Below are 25,928 nucleotides of genomic sequence, written 5' to 3'. Positions count from 1 at the left end.
ATGGTTGAAAACAATAAATTATCACATTTCCAAAATAATCAATTGGCATTTTTTTAAAAAGGATTGTATAGTACAAAGAGAAAGACTAAGAGCTATCTTTTATATTTCTCTAGGTCCTTTACCAAGACATCTGTGACTAAGTTATTTGATCAGTCTGCTTAACCTTGACTTACCACATTAACTGCAACAGTCTCAAATCCATTATAGGGAAGGTAAGTCACTTTTGTAAGTCAAAGATTCTCATAAATTATTTTCATCATAAACTAATGGTCTGTGAAGATTTAAATCTTTTGATGGGTTGAATGTATTATTTTCTGTATACTATGGTGCAGTTGGGAAATTACAACTTTTTTTTTAAAACTTCAGTCATTTAGAGGACATCAAATCAGATTTCATCAAAGTAATGTTTAAGTCCTCTTCTGATGGGATATTTTGTGGACTTAAGTGCAGAACAACATTATTTCTTTTACAAATATTATGAATGATGATTATTTCACACCCTGGTCTATTTTGAAGTTTGGGAGGAGGACAAATTAAATTACATCAATTTATAATAATTATGATAAACTACCACTTTTGCCATACCTCATTTGACATAACCCAGTCATTGTGATAAATGCAATGTAAGTTAATGTAGCAGTCTTCAGAACTCAGTAAGGAAAATGAGAAAATGAGAAAACCAAGGTAGAGAAAGCTCAATAACTGACCCACGTAACACAATTGGTAAGTGAAGATCACAGAATTCAAACCTAGATCTTTTGATCAAAACCTGCATTTTTAATCCCTCCTCCATTAAGTGGGTGTAATAATTTACCTAGAGTTACATGGCTGGAGTGTTAGCCACGATGCTTTGTTGCAAGCAACAGAACACAGATTAAAATAGCTTACTAAAAGAAGAAAAGAAAAATGTGTTATAAGGATATAAGGATGATCCATGGAATTTTTAAATTAAAAAAACAACAACAAAAGTTGTTTCAGAGGTCAGGGGTTAGAACCAGGATCTTTAATAAAATCAGATTCATTTCTCTTTTCATGTCCTGTATCATGGTAGCAGAAGAAATATATCTTTGCAAAAATTCTCTGGATAACCTGCTATCATTGCTTTTAAAAGCTGTGATAACTAAGACATAAAAAATAAATTGATTTGTCCAAGATGTGTGGCTGACTGGCCCGAGAGGCAAGATTAGAACCCAGTCTTCTAGACACTTATACAGTGCTCTAATAATCTACTTCTGTTTTATAAAGCCACTTGTATAATATTCTTTTAAGCATTAAAGCTTTTTAAAATTTCAGATATATAGGTAGGCTAACGGAGATATTAATAGTTTTTAAATAGAAAATCACATGATATCTGAAATTCTTACATGCCTCAAATCGTCGTCGTCGGCAGCCGTCCGTCTCGAGAGACGATGGTGTAGCTTCTTAAGAGTCTATCTGCACCGCCGAGAATGGCTGTGCAGTCCGACTCGGGAGTGACACGGTATCTGTCTCCTCCCGTGTTAAATCGACATCTTGCGATGACGCTGGAGTGTCCTCTCCAGTGAAGCTGAAGCTACAGAGCCTGGGCAGGGTGATATGGAGGGTCTGCTGTTGCCCATGCAGCAGACCCCCCCTCTCTTCGCAGCTGAAGGGTCCAAGGGAAAGACGGAGTCAATACAGCTTGGCTTCAGGTGCGCCACAGGAGTTGCCGGTGTTTACTACAATGTCAAACCGCCTTAGGGACTCCGGCTCCGGATTTTCTGTCTGGGTTTACTCCCTTAGCCTTTCCCCTGAGAGGTATGCCGCAAGGCAGCGGAAGTTTTTTGGAGTCAGAGTTTTCCTTCTCTGATGTGCCCTGACTGGAAGATCGAACCAGCGACATGCCTCAAATATTCTTATGAATATCGATCCTATGAAACCAAGGAAAAATACATGAGCAATGAACCTACATCTGAAAAATATTTGGCACTATATTATAGTGGTAAATTGCAGGTTACCTTTACTAATACGGATTTCATTAATTTTTTTTGTAAAAAAGTATTAAAAGACTTTTCTAACAGACAACTATCGTGGAATATAACACTTGGTTTATAGCTAATGCAAAATTAGAAAAAAGGTTCTTTTGATAAAAATTATTCAGTACTTTCCTTAACCTTACTTACCCATAAGTAGAAATTGTAATAAAATAAACATGAAGATATTAATTTCTGTGATACTTAGAACATTTTAAACTTTTGCTATGTGATTTCAAAAAGGTTTTCAAATTAGATGCCTTATCCACAAGATGGTGTCCTAACATTAGCAACCAAGAGGCTGAGCTTACAAAAAATTTTTTATTTAACTTCGCAAAAATGTTTTTTAGTTGAAAACGCCAAGTGTTCATGCATAAAAACAATTACTACTCAGCCTGTGATTTTGTGCACAATGTACTTGGGAAAATGTATTGTTCAACTCAATTGATTAACTCACTTTGTCATAAATTTGTATTTATTTAGGTTTATGCTACACTGGAACACTCAGTTCATTAACTTCTAATTTAGCTAAAACAGAGAGGAAAACTGTTTGCCTTGCAAATCACAACACATTTTCAAATGACATAATAGCTGAACTGCGTGTGATGTACATTTTATTTTATGTCATCAAAATGCACTTAAGAATTTAAGATTTATCATGTTTTTTAAATTATCATAATGGTTTGCTTTTAAAATCAGTGTTGGTAACATCTAGTTAATCTTGCACTTGAATGCATTTAAAACTTGAAAATGGTAAGTTGTATATTGGCTCTAAATTGAACACCATTGCTTCCTGCGTTCCAAAACCAACACTTATTCCCAGGATCCTGAGAAATCTCTGGCTTCCGTTTCACATCAATTTTTGAATTTTGAACAAATGTTGAGACTTTTTTTATACCAAATATTGAGGGGAAAGAGACTGGATACATTCTATTGCTTTTAAGAAAGTCTGAATTTAAAATATTGTTTTACAAAAAATTAAGTAGACTAATAATAACTCTAACTCCATTTTAACATTAACTTAAAGGTACATTTTCTGTACAATTGAAAGTAGCATTTTTGTTTTTAAAATATATATTTTTCACTTCTATGTTATCTCTACTTTTACCACACCATAAGTTGTTAAAAGGAGTATTTTTGAGACCATTTTTATATTCTCATTCTGAAAAAGAGAGGTCATAACAAGTGTCAGAGGACAAGAAATAAATGTATCAAAATAAGATATATAGAATCCCTTCATTCATAAGTTATTCTCTGCACTAATTATCCAAATATGAAGCTTATAGAAATGTGGAAATAAATTTCTGAAGCCAGTCCCACCTCTGAAAACCTATTATACAGAAAAAGAAGTACCAGGCCTTAGGGTATACATACAATAATATTTACTCCAGCATTGTTAATGGAAGACAAAATAAAAACAAATGAATGACTTTTAGAAGATGAATCATTAAACATATTTTGATATATCTACATCATGTAATATTACTCAGCTGCTAAAACAATAAACTATGAAGTTGTACAAATTACATAGAGGAAGTTATACTATGTATTGTAGCATGGGAAAAAAATTAAAGAATTTATAATAAGAATCCATTTTAAAAACAGAAAACCCATGTGTATTTACAATACATGTGCACATATATATGCCTATATATGTTTGCCTATGATTACTTAGTCATGGAAGAATTTATAGTAGTTTATAAACATGGGATCCTTCTTGAGGGCTCTCACAGTTAGTTCTCGGAAGGCAGACCACGAGGTGAAGATCGGCATGCAGGAGGTTTATGGAGGAGTGCTGCTAAGACCAACCCTTAAAGGGAAACAAAGGAAAGTAGATTAAGGTGAGGCAGGGGCTGGGCTTGATGCTATCACGACAGTGGCTCAGCTGATCCCATGGGGATCCCTGGAGCTGGCATGTTCCTGCAGAGTCATTCCCAACTGGAGCAAGAGGGCCGTTTTGCCCTCCCCTCTACGCTTTGCACCCCTTCCACCCAGCCCTTTACGTTGACCAGTCATTGGCTGTGGACTGCTTCCAGGAAGGGGTGTGATGTAGCTGCAGCTCTCCTCGGCTGAGGGGAGCCCTTAGAAGTGAGGATTCAGCTGTGAGCCATCAACTGTCAACATTCCCAGTAGCTGAAGGGATAAGCACCTTAGTCCTAGAAGGGGCAGGAAAATCTAGTTGGCACAGCATAACCTCCTCTAAAAAGCTGGGTGAGGAATAGTGAGAAAGAGGTAGCCACACAGAAAAAAGGGAAAAATAACTTTTATAAAAGCATTTAAACAAGTGGTTAATGTACATCAATACAACAAGTGCTATGGGAGTAGCAATACTATGAGAAATTCATGTTTTACCTGGGAAAACCCTCCAAAATCTTTGGCCCAATTTTCTGGGTCATCCTCACTTTTCAATGTACTTGATTTTCTTTGACACCATGGGTTAAAGTTTCTCATAAAGGAGGATTGAGAAGTAAGCTTAAAGATTTTATTTCAGGACTTCCGGCCAAGATGGAGGCTTAGACGGACACGCTAGGTCTCCCTCTACAACTATAGTGGAATACAACTACTTTAAAACAAAGGATAACTAGAAATTCCAGAAAATAAAGCTACACGGAAGCCCAACATATGAAGTTATAAACCAGCGGTGCCATTTGGGCAGGTAAGAGTTAAAGAAGGCAAAGCTGTTTGCGGAGCGGCGGGGCGGGGCGGCGAAAAATCCTGGAGGCAATCAAGCCCCTGGCGTGCGCGACTCCAATCAAGCCCCTGGCCTGCGCGACTCCGGGCGCTGGGGAGCAGCCGCAGCATCGCCTTGAACAGTGAGGCCCAGGGGGGCGGGAGGACGGATCCCGGTCTCCTAGCTGAATAACTGTGTGAATCCATCTTGGACCCCCGCCCCCACAGAAAGCACCACAGAGCTGCGAAATAGGTCGCGGACAGGCAGGCGCCGGCGGTCGCTGATTTGTGCCGCGTACGCAGGCACTGCCCCCTGCCCCCGACAGCCGGCCCAGGAAAACAAAACGCATCTGTCAAAATGAGGCAGGCAACTATAGAGATCCCGGTAACACAACTCACCAGGCAGCAGATAGAGAACCTGACAGATGAACAGATAAGAAACCTGTCAGAGGCTCAGTTCTGGGCCATTGTCATCAGGTGGCTTACAGAATTCACAAAAGAGCAGGAAAAAGATATGAAAGAAGCGAAAAACTTTCATAACGAAAGGAACAAAACCACATACGAGACAGATGGTGAGGAATCCAGAGTCCAGTTCAACAAACTGGAATATGGAGAAGGAACAAGCAGTCAACCAATGCAGCGAGAGGAAATGGCAAGCAACAATGAGAGGATCAGAAACCTCTGGGACAGCTATAAAAGGCCCAACATAAGAATCATTGGTTTGCCAGAGAATGAGGAAGATGAACTAGAACTTGAAAAATTGAGTGAAAATATAATAAAGGAGAACTTCCCAGACTTGGGGAAGGGAATAGACTTGCAGATCCAGGAAGCAAGGAGAGTTCCCAAGAGACTGGACCCAGGGAGAACCACTCCAAGACACATTATAATCAAAATGTCAAAAATTAAAGATAAAGAGAGAATCTTAAAAGCAGCAAGAGAGAAGAAAAGAATTATGTACAAAGGGGTCCCAATTAGACTATCAGCTGACTTCTCAAGGGAAACCCTACAGACAAGAAGGGACTGGCAAGAAATATTCAAAGTAATGAAAATCCAAAACCTACAACCACGAATACTCTATCCAGCGAAATTGTCATTCAGAATAGAAGGACAGAGAAAGTGTTTCCAGGACAAAATAAAACTGAAAGAGTTCATTAGATCCAAACCACTGTTATATGAGAAGTTAAAGGGACTGGTTTAAAAAACAGAAGCTAGGGAGATGAAACAAAGGCAAACGAAACAGGCAACGAGAATGGAAAAGGAACTGTGGGTAAGGGAAACATAGTGGGGGGAGGCCAACAGGGAGGGGGAGTGGGGAGAGGGAGGGAGATGATATAGGAATTGGGGATCATGGTAGGAGGGAATGGAATAGACGGAGAGAGGTTGGGAGGAACTGTAAACACAACTAATGGACATAATCTAAAAGGGGGGGACAACTGGAGGGAGGGGGCCACCGGGTGGAGGGGAGCAGAGGGAAGGGAAAGGGGCACAAATGTAATATTTTAATCAATAAAACACATTAAATCTGAAAAAAAAAAGATTTTATTTCAATAAGGAACAAGTGGCTGATGAAGGAGTTTACATCATTCTGTATTCTATTGCAGGTATTTTGGATATAATAACTATACTCTCACTAAGATGTTGTACTTGGAGAAAATTTTATTTTGGGTAAAGAGATAACTATTTTGGTAATATACTGTGCCTTAGTATACTACTGTAAGGCTCTGAACTACTTTAGCTAGCCTATACATACAGCTTTGTTGTTTGACCCATTTACTGAATAGCTATCATATGCCATTCAGTTTATTAGGCCCTGGGGACTAGAAAATAAACTCTTAGAGATTCAGAGCCTTGTACAGCCTTGATGAATGAATAAAGAGGCAACCACATGTTGATAAAAGCTATGATATATATAGATAGAGTAGTATGGGAACTCAAATGACTACCCCAAGACAAACCTGAAGGTTTTAGGTTGGGGATATCAAAGGTTCATGGCAGAGGAAACTTCTGAATTTGGTGGGTTGGGTACTGGGGCAGGTGAATTTAAAGCTAGAAGTTCTGACTCTAACAATGGCACACTCAGGGAGATGTAATTAGTAAAACCTGTTGCAGTCAACACTGTAAACTGCACAGATTAGATTGAGGGCACAAGTGTTAGGAGGCCATCTTGAAGAAAAAATCAGGGACAAGACCATAGAGTTCTGAGAGAAAACATAAGGCATAAATAGAATAATTTGAAAAGAGTCTAATAAATCATCTTTTTACAAAGGTGTGGTATCAGAGTAGGGTAAGGGTTAGTTAGATCTCTATACCCCAGGCCTAATGGCAGCAAGAGCTCGGGAGGATTATTAGAATCTGGAGAAAGAGGGGCTATGTTGGGGGAGCTGCTTTCCTCACAGGGGCTGTTGAGTCCATGAAGAATGCTGCTAACTTGCAGTGACATTGAAAGGTGGGAGGATGGAGAATAAATACCTTGAGGAAACCACAGGATAGGTGAGTCCATTAATACGTTTTCTCAAATTAGCATCTTGAAGAGTGGAGAAAGGTGTAGAAGAGTAGGGTGCTTATAAAGGGGCAAACAAGATCTCTCCCTAGTGCTAGTAGCAGTTGCACAGTTAAAGATTAAGTAGGAGGTAAGTAGTTGAGGAAAGGATAAGCACTTTCTAAGTGTATGGAGCAAAGCAGCAGGAGAGTGCATAGTGAGTCTAGAGACGAAGATAAGGCCAGTTCAGCCAGTGGGGAGGTGGTACATGATGTTATAGCAGTAGCAGAGGCAGACCATACAGGACCTTTTATGCCAAATTAAATACTAATTGTGTTTATTTCAATTGCAACGCAACAACATAGAAGAGTCTGATCATGGGTAACATGATCAGATCACTGTTTTGTAAAAATCACTGTCCTGTTGGAGAGCAAACTGGGACAGAGTATGTGTACGAAGTCAATTTAGAAGATGATGACAGAGGTCTGGGAGAGAGATCGTGGTGGCTCGGACACAATCAAGGAATATTTAGGAGGTAAAAATTAATAGAACTTAGTGACAGTTTGGACACGGAGGTTGAGGGTAAGGGGAATGCTAAGCATAGTTATTAGATTTCTGACTGCATCCTTTTTTCTTTCCTGACAATCCTAGTTCACCTCTGTATTCCCACTAACTCTTCTCTCAAGTTCTCATTTATTTTAATCATGATTTCTTATCTATAGTTGACCAGTTTCCCTGTGGTACACAATGAACTCACCTACATTTCTTCCTTACTAAACCATTATGTCTCACTGATTTCTACTGAAGAACTTGTCCAAGTTTGTTCACATAGCACCTTACTTCTTCCTAACTGCTCTCTCCGTCGGAGGCAGTCTGTGAGGCTATAGACTGAAGTAGCGTGCTACCAAATACAAGACTGATGTCATTAAAATGCCTTCAGGTTTGTGATGTTGAATTTACCCAGGTATAGTTCCCATTAATCAATATTTTGCTCTTGTTACTTTCTTTCAAAATGCAGAGTAGCCAGAAATAACATAGTCCATCCTAAAATAAGTGTTCTCCCTCACACATATTTTGTATTTATGTGTAAAGAAAATGTTTGAGACAAGTCTATCAAACATTTTTCTGGTTCATTGATGGGTAGGCTCACCTGAACTCATGTCAATAAAGAAGAAAATAAAAAAGCTTCAATTATCTTGTGTAGATCCTTCTCAATTAGTAAAAAGTTATTTTCCTCATATGACCATATGAATCCAGTAGTGTATGTATAGCTCACAAATGGCAATGGAATATTAACCAATCAAGAAATTGAACTCAGGTACTACTGACATTTGTGACATTTTTAGTGCCAATTAATGTGATCGATAATGCATCTAATAATTAAGAGTGTAACATTATTACATTACGTTAATGACTTTAAATGGGTCAATAAATCATTCATTCTTCAAAATTAAGCATGAAGTGTACATTCATGGTAGAAAAGAAGTACATGGTAGGTGATTCCTCAGATGAGAACTCTGAATGGATTTGGTCTTCATTCCTTTCCTAGGAAGGCAAAATGATATAGTGAAAACTCCCAGAACCCAAAAGTAAAATCTCATAGTCCAAGTCTGACTTAACCACTGGCTGCTAGTGTCATTAATGAGTCTCAATTTCTTCATCAGTGAGATGAAAATAACACCTACGTTATAGAATTGTTATGAGAAATAAGTTAATGTATGTAAAGTTACTTTATAAATTGTACAGTACAATGTAAATATTACTTACTATTATTAAACTTTAAACAGGAACACTGTCCCTAATTCTAGTTTCCTTGCATTCACAATAACTTGTTTCCTGTTTTACTACCTGTAATAAATCAAGGTGCTTATTTAAATGGAAGAAATGCCTGACAAAGATCAGAAAAAATCTTTAGAATGATATTCTTGACAGACAAATCAGTTTTCTACTTTACTGAATATATATACACTTCCTATTTTGCAAAGTGGTGCAGGGCTGTAAAAATGACCCAGCAAGCTGAAAACATGCAAAGTAATCTTAATAATCACTGGGGAAAATTACATTTTTTTGTGTGGCCTTTGAGGTTATTTTTTTTTTGGTCAAAATATTAACACTCTCTTACTATTGGTTATAAATGTAAAGTAAAATGAAGAAAAATAGTAAAACTAATATTTACTTAATAAACTAATTTAAAACAAAAAAACACTATGAACATTAAGAAGTCAAGTTTTTTTTTACTTATTTGAAAAATAACCCAAGCATAGTTGGATCAGTGTTTGCCTTTTTCTTCTTATAAGTTAGTAAGTACATGGAGCTAACAATTTTTTTTTTTTTTTGCCTTGGTGAATTGTCATACTCATTTCAAAATCTCTACTCTTTCTATAGTTTTATTTTTTGCACTTTCAATGTTGTGAAGTATCTCTGAGTTCCATTAACATGAAGTTTTTTTGCTGGGATATCTTTCTTTTTCATCATAGCTGCTCAGTTAGGTCAATAAGTTCTAATATCCAATTTCACTTCCAGCAGTATTGCTTTTCACTTTTTGTTGTTGTTGTTACACTTTCATCTTTTAACCAATTTTCTCTTTGGATTATTCAATATCATAAGATATTTCCTAGGCTTATCACGAGAGACAAGGAAGCAACACACCTGTATGCTTTAGTGTCTGAAGGAAACTGAATAACAGATGTATAGTGACCAATCACTGACCGACTATGAAAGACCTGACATGAATGGCAACTGATCATGAAGTGCATGAAGTGCATCTGCTATTTACATAGTGATTTTTGGATTAGAGAGCTAGCAGCAAAATTAGTTCTTCATGCAGTTTACTCACAGTAATTACACTATAGTAACTGAAATTTGAACCATGTGAACCATGCTACTGAGGGACTCTGATTATTTAACTACACTCTAGTAACTGAAAGTCATGCAAATTGAAACAATGTGAAGTGAAGACTGTCTGTATATTCAATCAAGGCCTAAGGAGAGAGCAAAACAAGCAATTACAGTAAATGCCTGATGCTAGATAAAAGGAAGAGAAATATGAGTCCTCCTCCAACTTGGTACTTGGATTACTTCTTAATTTAATGCGGAAACACATTACAGAAAAATGCAGCATATGTGCACTCCTTACACGTGAGTAAAATCTACAGCAGCTCCTATTTATTTGCTATATTCAAATGTTATGAATTTTCAAAAGGTAATGATTTCAAGTGGTTAACATTTTCACAAAATAGAAAACGACGCTATATAATGAAAAAACTCTTACTAGTGCTCCTTTCCCAGGTACCAGGTTCTTTTCATTGAGAGTAACTGACATTATCCTTCCCGAGGTAGTCTTTGCATATACAAGCAAACATATCCACAAACACACTCATAAGTTTAAGTAGCTAATATTGAGCATTTGCTATGTGTTGTACTAGACAATGTGCTGAACTTTATGTGCTTTATCTTATATAATCCTCCTATAAACTTCGAGGTAAGCTGTTATTACAGCAAAGGAAAATCAGTCTCTAGAGAGTTTAGGATTTCCCCAAATCATGCAGTTGGTATGTGGTGGAATAGCTATTCTCTCCTAGGCACTCTGAATTCTCAAGTGCAGGCTTTTAATGACCAGACTATACTCTCTAGTATTTGTGTATAGTTCATGCAATAACATTTTATTCATCTAGCAGCCTTTTATGGTACTGGAAAGATTTTTTTTTTTTTGTATTTCAGCCTATGAAAATATGATGCTCAAGGGATTTGCCAGAGACTAAGGTATGTCCAAAAGCATTAGGTATCTCTCTCACGAGATAGTTTGGCCACCATCTGCACTTGGGAATTGACCAGGTTGCTTGGAAGGAACCCAACTCTGAGTCCATATCTATAGCTATTCTCCAGGACTGCCTGGCAGCCCCTCTTCTTGTTGGGCATTAGAATTCCATCTGACATTCAGAGTATGTGTATGCGTGTGTGCACGCATATGCACATATACAGTGTTTGTTCATTTATTAATTCAAAACAAATGTATCTATCGTGTCTTAATCATTCACAATAGAAATACGAAGCTTAGGAAAGCTAACAATATACACCAAAGACTGTGCACCTTTCTGATTTCATGAACTGAGTGCTGCTTGACAGTTCATGTTTAACAGTCTATTGTAAGCATAGATACTAGCCTTGTCAGTTCCGGTTAGCAACTGTACTTGTTTTCTAGCTGTCTGCTTCTTGAATGCCTCTCTTAGAGGAAGTGGATGGATGAAGACTGTCTCCTGAAGCAGCCTGCATTGGTCTCTTTTTTTCCACATGCATACCTCTCACCTTTCTTTACAGTGTGGTAAAGAGTGGAAAGCTTGAAGATAAATTTCAATTTTTTATAAAGTCAAGAGAATTTTCTGGCCATCGATAGGAAATTCATTCTCTCTCTCCCCACCCCCCTTTTTAAAAATGACTGTTCAATACATGATAAACAATTGAATGTGAAGTGTCATTTTCAAGAGCTGCAGGTGGGGAAAGAAATGTACTATATTTTCCTGCAAGTCTGAAGGCTTGGATCTTGGCATTACTGGGTATTGTGTTCAAGAGTAATACAACCTTTTGCAATATTTAGGGGTTTGGAGTAGTTTCTTTCTGTATACTGTACCAGGTTTTTGTTTAGAAATCTGGCCTCCTCTTGGCTCAATTCCAGGTGCATGCTTTTTAATTTGTAAAAGCTCCAGTCTTTGTTTTAAATATTAGACAGAGTAACTATTATATCCTACCTGTAAAATAACTTATATTTACTATTTCTGTAATTATATAATAAAAGAAATTAATTAAAATATTTCTACATAGAGGTAGTCATATCTCAGTAGGTGGTCTCATTTGCTACTTTATTCAGAAGTTTGAGCTCAGTCAATATAAGCACCCCTAACCTGCCCTCTTCTCATCTTCAAGTCCACCTCACTTCTTTCCTCTTTAACACACACTGGTTTGGAGGAGGTATCCATCCAGGTGGTACCTGTGCTCTTTACTTCATGCTTCATTCTCCCCGGGGACATCTTTCTACCACTTCTCAAATCACTATTTTATATCTTCTTTCCTTGTCCCACCAACACTTACAGCCGTCCTCTACCCTTTTACACCTCAATTACTTAAAAAAGAAAAACTTTTCAAAAGAAATTCTATATCCTCCATATAATTTACCTTTATCCTATGAATGTTGCCTTTTATCTCCTCCACTCCTAAAGCCACTATTCTGAAATAACCAATGACTTCCTGATGCCCACTCAGGTGGCCTTTCAACCATAACCTCATTATGTTCTTCAGCATTTAATGGAAACTCTCTTCTCTCATGGCTTCTAGGACCAGCGTTGTTTTCTGGTGTTGCTATTTTTATATTTCCTTTCTGTATTTTGTCAAGGGTTTTTCTTTTTTTTTATCTAATCTGCCCTAAATATAGAGCTCCTTCAATTTTTCAGGCTTCTATATTTGGACTCCTCTCTGTCTCTCTTCTGTCTTTGTGTTAGTGCAACCTGTTCCCAGTTTTGTTTATTGTCTCTATATGAATAACTTTCAGATTTGCTTATCTGATACTTTTTCAGAGATGCTGACCAGCACTTCCAACTGGCTTCTGGATATCTTCCCTCGCTCACTGGTTCACTTACACTCATTGACAACCTATTAAAAGATAAGTACTGCTATAGAGCCTCGGAGACAGCAATGAACAAAACAGAGTTCCTGTCCCACAGACTTTACATTCTAGGGAAAGAAGGAAATATAAGCAAATTTAAAAAAAAGGTGTTGGGTGGTGCATAGTGCTATAGAGAAAAACAAATCAAGTAACAGGATACAGAATGTTGGGAAATGTGGTGACTAATTCAGGATGTATAATCATAAAAGTCTCTCTATAAGATGCCACTTGCACAGGAATCTGAAGGAAGTGAAAGTGCAAAATGATTTGCTTTTAATTACACTGATCAATCTCACTGTATATTCCTTAATTTGGCTCCTTTTGCTACACAGTAATCCCATTACATTTCTTCAGAAAATTTCCTCTCTAATTTTTCTAGGTGCATGTTTTTCAAACTATAGCTTGTAATCCATTAGTGTATCATGAAATTATTGAGTCACATCCATTTTTTGTTCACAAAATAGAATTGAAGTGAAAGTAAGTGGAGTAAAGGTATTATCTCTTGAAATTCTTGGTGTGTGTGTGTTTTCAGTATTTACATCCTGGATAGTTGTATTTCTTATTCTATGTTGCTGTCAAAAACACTTAATAACCATTATCCTAAATAATTATTTTACACATTCTCATCTCAAATCTCATAATCCCTTCCCTCTCTGTCAGTTGATAACCCTCTTATTTCACTGAGAATGTTAATCACAGGAGAACTTCATATGTTCTCATCATTGAATTGTGAATTTCTGCCTACATCATTGTGTTTGAAAAAGTCATATTTAATAGCAGCAGTATGTCCCATATACAGTATTTTAATCTAAACCATTTTGTTGAGTTTATGCAGGAATGTGAGTGTGCCTCTCAGATCTGAGACTACAGGGAGCACAATTTACCAAGACTCTAGATTCGTCTTTTAATTTGTTGCAAAGTTGCACTTCCTATGGACCATTCCAAGTCAATAACTGGCCCTGGAAATGTGTGTGGGTAGGTCTATTTCTTAGAGATTTGGGATTCCTCTGATGAGCAACTTTGACTGGAGGTCTCCCAGACAGCCTTGCAGACTTGGCAGAACTCTCCTTAGGTATATGCACAACTTTTCCTTTCTTCCTTCTCCCAGGATTACACTCACATGGAGTCTGAAGATTTTCCTTGCTTCTTCCAGCTCTTTCCCCATATTTCCCCCAATGGCCTTTCTGTTTTCCCTAATACATTTCTTGTACACTTATTTTGTTTTGGAACCTGTTTCTCAAAGGATCCAAACTATTGTCCACATATTTTTATTCTGTACAACTAAACTGCTGGTTGTTCAACTCTTAGCACAGCATTTTTGTATTGAGAGCCCTTCAAATCACTGCCGTTGCTAAGTTAAGCTAAGCCCATCCTACTCACCTCCAATCACTGCCATTTTTCACTAACTTAAGCCTAACCCTGTTCTCACACCCACAGAAGTCCACACTCCAGTCCATCTTTCCAAGCATCACCCAAGGCTCTTAGTCTAGTCTGAGGGCTCCTGAATGAATATTCTCTCAACATTTTATCACACCTCCTCCTCCCATGCCTCCAAGAAAACATCTGCTTAGCTGATGTCTCCTTCATTCTGGATCCCTTCTTTACTTTTCTACCACATGATGGTTTTTTCCTCCCTATTTTAAAGGCCATAGAAGGGTGTTTTCTGCAGACTACAAGGAGCACAAATTAGAGCAACCATCTAAAAAAAAAAAAAAGAAGACAAAAAACTAGCTGAGATTGGATATCTTTTGGAAACATTGCGCTAAACAAAAATAACAAACGTTTTTTTTTTAATTGCAAGACTTTCCAGAGCCCTTAAAATGCTAATTAATATATGCTGTGATTTTCCAAGGCCAGTATTGATATCTTATGTAGCTTGTCTTGAATTTATTTGATCACGAAATCTTTTTAAAAACAGATCATCTCCAGACATTACTGTTTCTTGGAACACACTTTGGAAAAGAGTAAAAATTGTCATAGAATTTTTCATGTCTGATTTTGACAACACTGTATGTATTCTTCATCTTGTTATAGCTACTTATACAATTATCTTATACATTTTCCCACTTTAGCTTGAGCATAAAGTTTTGAAAATAACAGACACTTGTTGAGTTGAATAATCATGGACTTTTAGTGAGGGTTCATAGTATGGAATATATTTGGTAACTGGAGAAAGTTAGTTTACATCTACTTTCAGTAGCTTTTTTGCAGTCCATTTTATACCATACTATCTTGGGCTACCTTCCTAGCTGGGAAAATTGCTGGGCAAACCTCTCGTTATCATGGGCTAAATTCATTTTCTCTGTAAATCACTTTATTGAAGGAACAGTGTAACAGAGGACTATAAAGGTGGACGTGCATTATAAGAGCAAGAAAGTAGCAGACAGGTGACTCTGGGTCCTGGCACACCATGGGTGGTGAGGAAGGCAGCCTGTGGCTTAGTCCTGATTGTTTTCATTTCCAAGAGTATGTTTGTCAAAAAGGTACTCTGCCAGGCCACAATCTGGAGCCCCCATCTTAATCAAGTTGTGCACATGGTCACCTAGTTCTTTGATAGACTTCACCTGCTCATTTAGGTAGTGTGTTTCCAGGAAGTCGCACAAATGGGGGTCACCTTTGTCTGAGGCCAGAGTGTGCAATTCCAGCAACGACTGGTTCACATTTTTTTCCAAGAGCAGAGCACACTTCATGGCATTCAGCCCGCTTTCCCAGTCGTCCCGGTCGGGTTTCTTGATGTCCTGCAGGCAGATCCTGCCTCCCCGCTGGTTCTGCAGCCTCATTAGCTTCTCTGCGTGCTGGATCTCTTCCCGGGACTGGCGAAGGAAATACCTGCCGAAGTTGTTCAAGGCCACGTCATCTCGGGAGAAGTAATAGGCCATGGACAAGTATACATAGGACGCGTAGAGCTCGAGGTTGATCTGGCGGTTGATGGCGGCCTCGGAGTCCCGGTGAAAATTCTGGCGCACCCGGGAGCGGGCAGAGGCAGACCCGGTGGGGCTCCTGGAAGAAGCGTCTGCGGCCAGAGGGCGGCGGCTGGGGGCGGTGGGCCAGGGGACAGAGGGGCTCCCTGAGGCCCAGCGCGGCGGGAGAGCGAAGCCACAGCGCGCGCTGCGCAGGGACATCAGCGAAGTGCTGCTGTGCTTGGAAAGGAACAAGAACCAGGACAGCATAGCTTCAACTCACAAGTGGGGAAACAATGCAGGCCGGTTCCGCGCACGGTCAGGCTCCGGGGTCGTCAGGTGTGAATCGGAACTGAGCCCCAGACGCCTGCCACTGCGTCACATGCCCTCCTTCCTTACAGTGGCACCAAGTTCCTCGCGATGGCGGCCCACTCGGGCGCGCGCCTCTCGCGGGGTTGGGCACAAGTGACAGTTACACAATTCCATTGATCTAAAGTTGCCTCCATCATTGCCGCAAGATTTCTGCTCTTGGACGTTTGCACCTTACTTCCCCTAGGGTAAAATGCTGTCCAAAAAGTAGGCACCAGGAGTTGGAAAAGAAAGGACTGAACCAAGCCCTGCTTGCTCTCCCTCTCGGAGAGGCAGTGAAATAGGGTAAAACAGAAGTCACTACCAATTTATCGCTGAGTAAAAGTCCCCTTCCAGAGTTAACTTAGTAATTAAATTAACTAATTTAATTAGTTAAATATACTGGAAATAATTACCGGTATTGTGGGCAGATTTTCAAGAGTCTGTAGTAAGACAGTGCTTTTTTTCAAACAGACATTTTATTTTAAAAATATTTTATTTATTTACTTTTAGAGAGGGGAAAGGAGAAAGAAAGAGAGAGAAACATCAATGTGTAGTTACCTCTTGCCCGCCCCCAACCAGGGACCTGGCCCGCAACCCAGTCATATTCCTTGATTGGGAATGAAACCAGGGACCCTTTGGTTGGCAGACCAGAGCTCAATCCACCAAGCCATGGCAGCCAGGGCTATTTTTAAAAATAAATTTTATCTTCATTGTAAAGAAATCAGATATTGTAGGAAAGAGGGAATGTATAAACTAGCTCTAAACTTGATCTTACTTTCCTGTCTTTTTGTTAATGCAGATATGTATTTTTTAAAGGAAAATTTAAAAAAATTAAATTTAAAATAGCATTTGACTTTAAAAGAATATACATACTTGTGGTTTGTTGAGAAAATGAGAATTAACTCACAAAAGAATATTCAAAACTTAACTAATTCTTCCTCTGCTCAGAGAGAACCGATGTTAAAATGGTGGTAATTCTCACAGATTAAAAAAAGATTTAAAAACATATATCACAGACACAGAAAAGTAAACATATTCATTTTTACTGGCTTTATGGTAGTATAATTGACATAAAATAAACTGCAGATTCTTAAAGCTTGCAAGTTGATAGGATTTGACATATAAACACACCTGTGAAACCAGTACCAAAATCTACATAATGAATATATCACCTCCCAAAGTTTCCTCATGCCTCTTTGTATTTTGTAATTCCTTCCTCTGCCTCTATCTGCTCCATGTTGTTAAAGGCACCCACTGATCTGTTTGTCATTTCAAGAGATATTAATTCGAATTTCCTAGAATTTTATATAAATGGAATATATATAAATATATATATATATATTTGCTAGATTTCTTTCACTCAGCATAATTACTTTGAGATATGCCCAGGTTGTAGTGTGTTTCAATCATTTTTATGGCTGAGAAGTATTCCATTGCATGGATATAGCAAATTTGTTTATCCTTTCATCTGCTGATGTTCATTTTGCCACTTTAAAATTTTGGTATTAAAATAAAGCTGCTATGGACTTTTCCTGTACAAGTCTTCGTGTGGTTATATGCTCTCATTTCTCTTGGGTAAATATTTTGTATGGAGTGGCTGGATCACATGGTAAGTGTATGTTTAACTTTTTAAGAAACTTCAAATTGTTTTCCAAAGTGATTGTACCATTTTAATTCCCGTCAGCACTGTGTGAGCATTCAAGTTCCTTCACATTCTTTCAAACACTTGATATTATCAATTATTAAGTTTAATTTAAAATTTTAGCTTTTAAACAGAAACTTGATAATGACTTTGAGTCTAATGTAACAGTGAATAAAACAAACATTCAGTCAAAAACTAAAATCAAAGTTTTAGCCACTCTTACTGGACCCAACCAGTAGGGGGAGGGGAGTCCTACTGCTCATCGCCTACCAGGCAAATCTCCAAAGATGAAGTTTGGTGGAAAAGAAATGAATTTTTTTTTAATGGCAAGTTTCTGCCTAAAATATCTGGGTAAGAAAAGTAAGCGGAAAGGAAAAGTCAGTGTATGACATCAACAATAGCTGTTTAAATATTTGTCATTACAACTATTACATAGGTTCAAGAACTGAAAAGTATACAAGAACGATAATCTGCTCATAGCGCTGACTATTATCACCAGGGGCTTTGGAAATAACATTAAATTTCTGCCTGAGCCTGTTCCCTCTAAGACACCCAAAGAAAAATCACTCTGTCACCCTCTGCCAGCTCAGTTCAAGGCTGTGCCAGGAGCCTCTTCTTCCCACACAAAAGTATCATAAATGTAGGTGGCTTAGCAGGTCTCCATTCGATATCCGGTCCCAGGCATCTTTCCCAGTCTGTGCCCCCAGGCCGGCCCTGGCCACAGGGGCCAGGCCTGCTGGGGACCATTGACACGCCCCCTGCTGGGGGAGGGGAAAGAACCAACTGACATTTTGCTTTCCAGTGCCTAGGTTTCAAAAGTCCTCTCCTAGAACCCCATGCCTGCGGAAAGCCAGGGGGAGTGTCCAGCCTTCCAACCAATGAAGGCCAGTGTTAGCCATGGTTGCCTTTGCCCCTCTTCTGGCCGCCATGTTTTGCAAGGGGGCAATGTCTGCAGTGGTACCTGTGGAACTCAAACCCCTCGCCCATTTCTAAGTTGGGGGTCCCCTGTCACAACTCTAGTAATTGTACAGTGATATATCCTTTTTAATTTGCATTACCAGAATAATTAGTGATGCTGAGTATATTTTCACGTACTTCTTTGACAATCATATGTCTTTGACGTAGTGTATGTTCAAATCTTCTGCCAATTTATATATTGGATCATTTCTTTTCTTATGGTTAAATCTGTGTCTTTGATATTAGTACTGCCTCTATTCAGGTCTTCTTTATATTATTTGTATATTACCTGCTCTCTATTACTTTCTTATGTTTCCTTGGCCAATCAGATTACCTTTCTAAGTCAGTTTCCTCAACTGGAAATTTATGATCTTACTTCCAGTAGGTGGTTGAAAGGGTTAAGTAAGACAATGCATGAAAAGTACTTATCACATGGCTTGGCACAGAATAAAGAGTCAAAATATGAGTAGTTTTTATTAGATAAATTCTATTTAATTTTCAAAACCAATTATTTTATATTATTCAGTTAAACGATATTTATTGCATATGGAATATAACAGCCTATAAAGAATGCTTAAGTGTGTTATAGTGTTACTATTATATATGAGTAGTGAGGTAAAAATTATTTTATTATAGGGACATGTCAAACTTGTAGTTTTGTAGTAAGCTCCTTAGTCTCAAAAGAGCTTTTTAAAGTGTGCCATAAAAAAGGTGGATGCCCAAGATCTCGTTGAGCATAAATTCTGCTTGTAGAATGTGATATTCATCAAGCAATTTCTCATTTTTTTTTCTTCTGTATACCTAGTTCTGCTCTTATTTCCCCCAAACTTTTGTTATTCCTAAGACTTAGTTTCCTAAAGAGAGGTTATGGAAGTGATTCTTTACAGTGGTATTAAATGCCAGCTACTACTACTCATGTTTTAGGAGAAACAATGCTCTTTGTGTAAATACTCATCCCTTTTTTTAAAAAACATATTTCAGGTATTTTTTATTTCTTCAAATTTGTCATTTATCAGGAGTGACTGAAATAAAAAATATAATTGAGTCCCACCATCACCATGGAAATGGCTTCAAAAGAAAACTGGTCAGATGAATATTATTGCTCCCTACTTTCAACCAGGAAAAAGTTGCCACTGATAAATAGACAGCCAACAGTCTGTCAAGAATGCTCAAGATATGTTACATAATACAACATGCCTGTTAACGGGGGAGGGGGAAAGACTACGAAATAATTTATGAGAACTTCTTGATTTCATCATACAAAACAAGCACAAAAGCACCACCCATGCCTCTGAGAACATTGGACCATGCACCCTTGAAAAACGCTTTGCCTCCTTCATCACAAGCAGTTTTCCTCCAGCAGTCGAGCGTGCCTGTGTACATGGTATCAGTTCATTTGCGCCCTGACTGCATCATCATGCGGCAATGAACAGTGCCAAATGGATAGGAAGTCAACCCAGCCACCACTGTGACGGACTGTGCGATCATTCAGCTGACGAAGATGTGAGTATTCTTGGGATCTGGAAGCATTCCCTTTGCAGTGTCATAGATACCAAAGTAGGCAGCTCGATAGATGATAATACCCTGCACGGACACATTAAAGCCTTGGTACAGGCCCTTAATCCCATCAGATCTGTAGATCTTAACCAGGCAGTCACCGAGGCCTTTGAATTCCCTTTCAGCTCCAGCTTGGCCCACATCAGCTGCTAGACGGGTACGGGCAAAATCAAGAGGATATACAAAACACAAAGAGGTGGACCCAGCGGCACCACCCGATGCCAGATTTGCTGCAAAGTACTGCCAAAACTGGGTTCTCTTGTCCACATCACCCAGGAAGATCTGCTTGTATTTATCTTTGAAGGCAAAGTTGAGAGCCTGGGTGGGGAAGTATCTGATGACATTGGCCAGATTACCATGCCAGAAGGACAGGACTCCCTGCTCCTTGGGGATACAAACCACGCAGTCTATAACGCCCTTGTATTGCTTATCTGCGGTGATTTGCTTGCTGGCATGCTGCACCTGCAGCAGCAGCTTGACCCACTCGATGGGCGCTACCGTGTCTTGGAGATGGCCAACGCCACTCCATCTGCCAGGTAGTCCTTGGCAAAGGACACAGCAACATCTGTCATGTTGAAGGAAAGAAGGAGCGGGAGAATGCAGAACTAGGTTTGGAACCGGTTGGGACTCCAGAGCTGTAGCAAATACTTATCCTTATGGTAATAAAAAGCATAGATATAAAATCAACTCAATATATGAAATGTAATGCAAAACACAACACATATTTAGGTAGCCCATGTTAACTTGTCAAAAATGTTTCTTCTTCCTATTACAATGTTTATTATATATTTTGATGGATTTTGAAAATCCAAGGATCTGGTAGGTGTTATTTTTATCTAATGAATATTTTAATTTCTAGTATCATAGTAAAATTAATGTTGTTTTACCAAAAATACAAACCTTGACCATCACCCACATTCTTCACAACTCATTTCTTCCTCATTCTAATGGCTTTTTCTCTCCCCTGCCCCTGCCAAGCTTTTATGATTCTCTGGGTTTTCCTCTGTTTCCTCACCTTCCTTTCCTCCCTTCTTTCACTTCCTCATGCAACCTATATCATCAAGGTCCCATCAAATGTGTTACTTTCTTTGTAAGGTCTTATGTAACCTCTTTGGAAATCACTTTTTTTTTTTCTGTTGTTAAAGTACTTCGTTTATATTGAGAGTATATCATGTTATAATTCCTTGTATGTGTATATACGTGTGTCCTTAAGGGCAGAGCTGTCATCTAATTTCAGTGATTTTGTACATCAACTAATTGCTATTACATTTAAAACAGGCATTGTACAATCTAAAATTAAACAGTGCAATTAATATTTATATTTTATAATATTAAGTTTTTTAAAAAACTTAGAATGACATTAAATAAAAATAAAAACACAATGACAAGTCAAGAGAGACTAGAAAAGAAATGAAAATATTTTATATTTTGGCACTTAAAAAAATAACTTATTTATTTATCTGTTTGTTTATTTATTGATTTATTTTTAGAAAGAGGGGAAAGGGGAAAGAGAGGGAGAGAAACATCACTGTGTGGTTGCCTCTCACTTGCACCCCCAACTGGAGATTTGACATGTAACCTAGTCATGTGGCCTGACTGGGAATCGAACCAGCGACACTTGGTTCATTGGCCGACACTCAATCCACTGAGCCACAGAAGCCAGGGTTTTAGCACTTTTAATAGCACTTTTTCCTGCTTTTTGAAATAAATGAATATGCATTTTCATTTTGCGCAAGCTCTGAATGTAGTATAACTTGAGTTGATCCCATGGGGGTATTCTGGAGCAGAGGCACGCCTCAGAAATTGTCCTGAGTTGGGGCATGGAGGTGGGCTTTCACACCCCTGCCTTAGCCAGGCATCATCTGAGCCACTCAAGGGAGGTGTACATACCCAGGGATCCTGGGCAGTATACCAAAATCTCCTAACTTCTTGCATGCCTTAATGTCTTACTGAGATAAGTGCAGGATCCAGTAGAAAATAGATGATGCCCTTAAAAGTTAGAATAATTCTATAAATGTTTAATAAACAGTTTCTACACCAGTGTATGAGATGGGAAGCCAGAGATATAGTTCAACACCCTGGAGCTGGTTTCAAGAGGAGGACTGCTTAACAGGTGAGAGTGAGCTGTGCAGAGAGAACTTCCTAGGAAGGAACAATGACAGCTGGCTGAGGTACAGAGCCAGGCTCAGGAAACCTAGAAGGGAAGAATCCAGTGGAATAAATATTCTGGCCTCACTCTCTTCCTTCCCCTGGATCTCTTGTTTGGGCTTCCCATAGGTTGAACCTAAAGAAGTCAGAAGGTAGGGCATTCATTATTGTAGTGCATTCAGACCAGTCCCTGGGGAAGAAGAAAAGGCAGGGAGGTTGGAGAGTGGATCTGTAAAGACAAACATAAGGTATCAGACTCTTACACTCTTCCAATCTACTGTCCACAGAGTGGTGGCAGGTAGCGTTTTCAAGTGTAAAAATGATTAAGTTATCATCTTGCTTTAAACCTTTCAGTGGTCTACCTTAAACTATATATTATTTTTTGCTTTTCTGTGGCTATTTACTTGCTAGTTCCAGGACCCTTTACTTTCCCCAGACCCCCAATAGACTCCAGTCACCATGGACATTTAAAAATTATTGTTCTTTTACAGTTGTCCCAATCCCTCTCCCGCCCCATTGCTCCCCACGGCCCCAGCCAACTCCAGCTCCCACAGTCAGTCCCCACCGTGTTGTCCATGTCCATGGGTCATTTATACCTGTTCCTTGATTAGATCCTTCCCCTTCTTACTCTCCTTATCCCCTTCCTCACTCTCTTCTGGTTGCTGTCAGTCTGTTCCTTTTTTCCATGCCTCTGGTTCAATTTTGCTAGTTTGTTCTTTTGTTCATTAGGTTCCTGTATTAAGTGAGATCATATAGTCTTTGTCTTTTGCCACCTGACTTATTTCACTAAGCATGATACTCTCCAGTTCCATCCATGCTGTCATGAAATGTAGGAGTTCCTTCTTTCTTTCTGCTACATAGTATTCCATTGTGTAAATGTATCACAGTTTTTGATCCACTTGTCTTCAGATGGGCACTTGGGTTTTTCCAGCACTTGGCTATTGTAAATAGCGCTGCTATGAACATAAGGGTGCATAAGTTCTTTTGAATTGGTGGTTGAAGATTCTTCGGGTATAATCCTAGCAATGGAATTGCTGGATCAAAAGGCATTTCCATTTTCAGTTTCTTGAGGAAATTCCATACTGTTTTCCATAGCAGCTGCACCAGTCTGCATTCCCACCAACAGTGCAGTAGGGTTCCCTTTTCTCCACATCCTCGTCAGCACTTGTTGTTTGTTGATTTGTTGATGATGGCCATTCTGACTGGTGTGAGCTGGTATCTCATTGTGGTTTTTATTTGCATCTCTCTGATGCCTAGTGATGTTGAGCATTCTTTCGTATGACTATGGACCCTCTGTATGTCCTCTTCGGAGAAGTGTTTGTTCAGGTCCTTTGCCCATTTTTTAATTGGGTTGTTTGTCTTCTTGGTGTTGAGTCATATAATTCTTAATGTATTTTGGAGACCAATCCCTTGTCTGAGTTATCATTGGCAAATATGTTTTCTCATATGGTTGGTTCCTTTTTCATCTCATTGATATCTTCTTTAGCTGAGCAGAAACTCTTTAGTTTGATGTAGTCCCATTTGTTTATTCTACCCTTTATTTTTCTTGCCTTAAGAGATGTATCAGTGAAAATATTGGTACGTGGGATATCTGAAATATTTCTGCCTATGTTTTCCTCTAGGAATTTTATGGTGTCACTGCTTACATTTAAGTCTGTTATCCATCTTGAGTTTATTCTGGTGTGTGGCAAAAGTTGGTGGTCTAGTTTCATGTTTTTTGTATGTCCCTGTCCAGTTCTCCCAGCACCATCTGATGAAAAGGCTCTTTTCACTCCATTTTATGCTTTGTCAAATATTAGTTGACCATATAGACCTGGGTTTATTTCTGAGATCCATATTCTGTTCTGTTGATCTATATGTTTATTCTTATGCCAGTACCAGACTGTTTTGATTACCACGGCCTTGTAGTATAGTTTGATATCAGGTATTTTGATTCCTCCTACTGTGTTCTTCTGCCTTAATATTGCTGTGGCTATTCGGGGTTTTTTTAATTTCCATATACATTTTTGAAGTATTTGTTCTAATTCTGTGAAAATGTCACTGGTATTTTAACAGGGGTTGCGTTGAATCTATAAATTACATTGGGTAGTATGGACATTTTAATGATGTTGATTATTCCCATCCATGAACATATTTGCTTCCATTTATTTGTGTCTTCCTCAATTTCTTTCTTTAGTGTAATGTAGTTTTATGAGTACAAGTCTTTTACCTCCTTGGTTAAGTTTATTCCTAGGTACTTTATTTTTCTTGTTGCTATAGTAAATGGGATTTTTTTCTAGTTCCTATCTCTTATATTTTATTGTTGGTGTATAGAAATGCTTTTGATTCCTGAATATTGACTTTGTACCCTGCTATTTTGCCAAATTCATTTATTAGGTCAAGTAGTTTTTTGTGCAGTCTATAAGGTTTTCTATGTACACTATCATGTCATCTGCAAATAATGACAGTTTTATTTCCTCTATTTTAATTTGGATGTCATTCATTTTTTTTCTTGTCTGATTGCTGTGGCTAGAACTTCCAAGACTATGTTGAATAGGAATGGGGAGAGTGGACATCCTTGTCTTGTTCCTGACTTCAAGTGGAATGCTTTCAGTTTTTCCCAATTGAGTATGATGTTGGCTTCAGGTTTCTTGTATATGGCGTTTATTACGTTGAGGTATGCTTCCTCTATCCCCATTTTGCTGAGTGTCTTCATCGTAAATTAATGTTGTACTTTATCAAATGCTTTTTCTGCATCTATTGATATGATCATGTGATTTTTGTTTTTCATTTTGTTTATGTGGTGTATTACATTTATTGATTTGCAAATATCAAACCATCCTTGTATTCCTGCGATGAATCCCACTTGATTGTGATGTATGATCATTCTAATATGTTGCTGAATCCAGTTTGCCAATATTTTGTTGAGGATTTTAGCATCTATGTTCATCAGTAATATTGGCCTGTAGTTTCTTTACTTTGTTGTGTCTTGACCTGTTTTTGAAATTAGGGTAATACTGGCTTCATAGAAATAGTTTGTGAGTCCTCCCTCTTCTTGGATTCTTTGGAATAGTTTGAGAAGGGTAGGCATTAGTTCTTCTCGAAATGTTTTGTAAAATTCTCCTGTGAAGCCATCCAGTCCAGGGCTTTGTGAGCCAGCAGTGTTTTGATTATTGCTTCAATTTCACTAGTTGCTAACAGCTTATTCAGGCTTTCTGCTTCTTCTTGCTTCAGTTTTGGAAGATTACATGTGTCCAGAAATTTGTTCATTTTATTTAGGTTGTCAAATTTCTTGCCATACAGTTGTTTATAGTAATTTCTTACAATCCTTTCTATTTCTGTGATATCAGTTGTGATTTCTCCTCTTTCATTTCTGATTTTGTTTAATGGGGTCCTCTCTCTTTTTTTCTTGTTGAGCCTGGCTAAAGGTTTGTCAATTTTGTTTATCTTTTCAAAGAACTGGCTCCTGGTTTTATCGATCTTTTTAATTGTTTGTTTAGTCTATGTCATTTTTTTCTGCTCTGATCTTGATGATTTCCTCCCTTCTACTCACTCTGGGCTTTGTTTGTTGTTGTTCCTCTAGTTCTTAAACCTTTAG

The 25,928-nt window shown here is 38.4% G+C and overlaps 1 protein-coding gene and 1 pseudogene across 1 annotated transcript; both read right to left on the bottom strand.

Annotated features, from left to right (window-relative positions):
* Window positions 1-15,234: 15,234 nt before the first annotated feature.
* On the bottom strand, window positions 15,235-15,966 carry FTMT (ferritin mitochondrial). Its single transcript, XM_090279049.1, has one exon. It carries the CDS (start codon window positions 15,964-15,966, stop codon window positions 15,235-15,237), a length of 732 nt encoding a protein of 243 aa, XP_090135175.1.
* Window positions 15,967-19,773: 3,807 nt separating this feature from the next.
* Window positions 19,774-20,775, bottom strand: LOC150008885 (ADP/ATP translocase 2 pseudogene; annotated as a pseudogene).
* Window positions 20,776-25,928: the final 5,153 nt, after the last annotated feature.

This window comes from Furipterus horrens, unplaced genomic scaffold, assembly GCF_987537825.1.
Source record: "Furipterus horrens unplaced genomic scaffold, mFurHor1.1.pri manual_scaffold_5, whole genome shotgun sequence".
Taxonomy (NCBI): Eukaryota; Metazoa; Chordata; class Mammalia; order Chiroptera; family Furipteridae; genus Furipterus; species Furipterus horrens.
The sequence above is the reverse complement of the archived record's forward strand: the minus strand, read 5'-3'. Positions and strand labels throughout refer to the sequence as shown.

Bases quoted from the DNA above. Each gene is read 5' to 3' on its own strand.
- FTMT (XM_090279049.1), bottom strand. From the start codon at position 15,966: ATGCTGTCCTGGTTCTTGTTCCTTTCCAAGCACAGCAGCACTTCGCTG.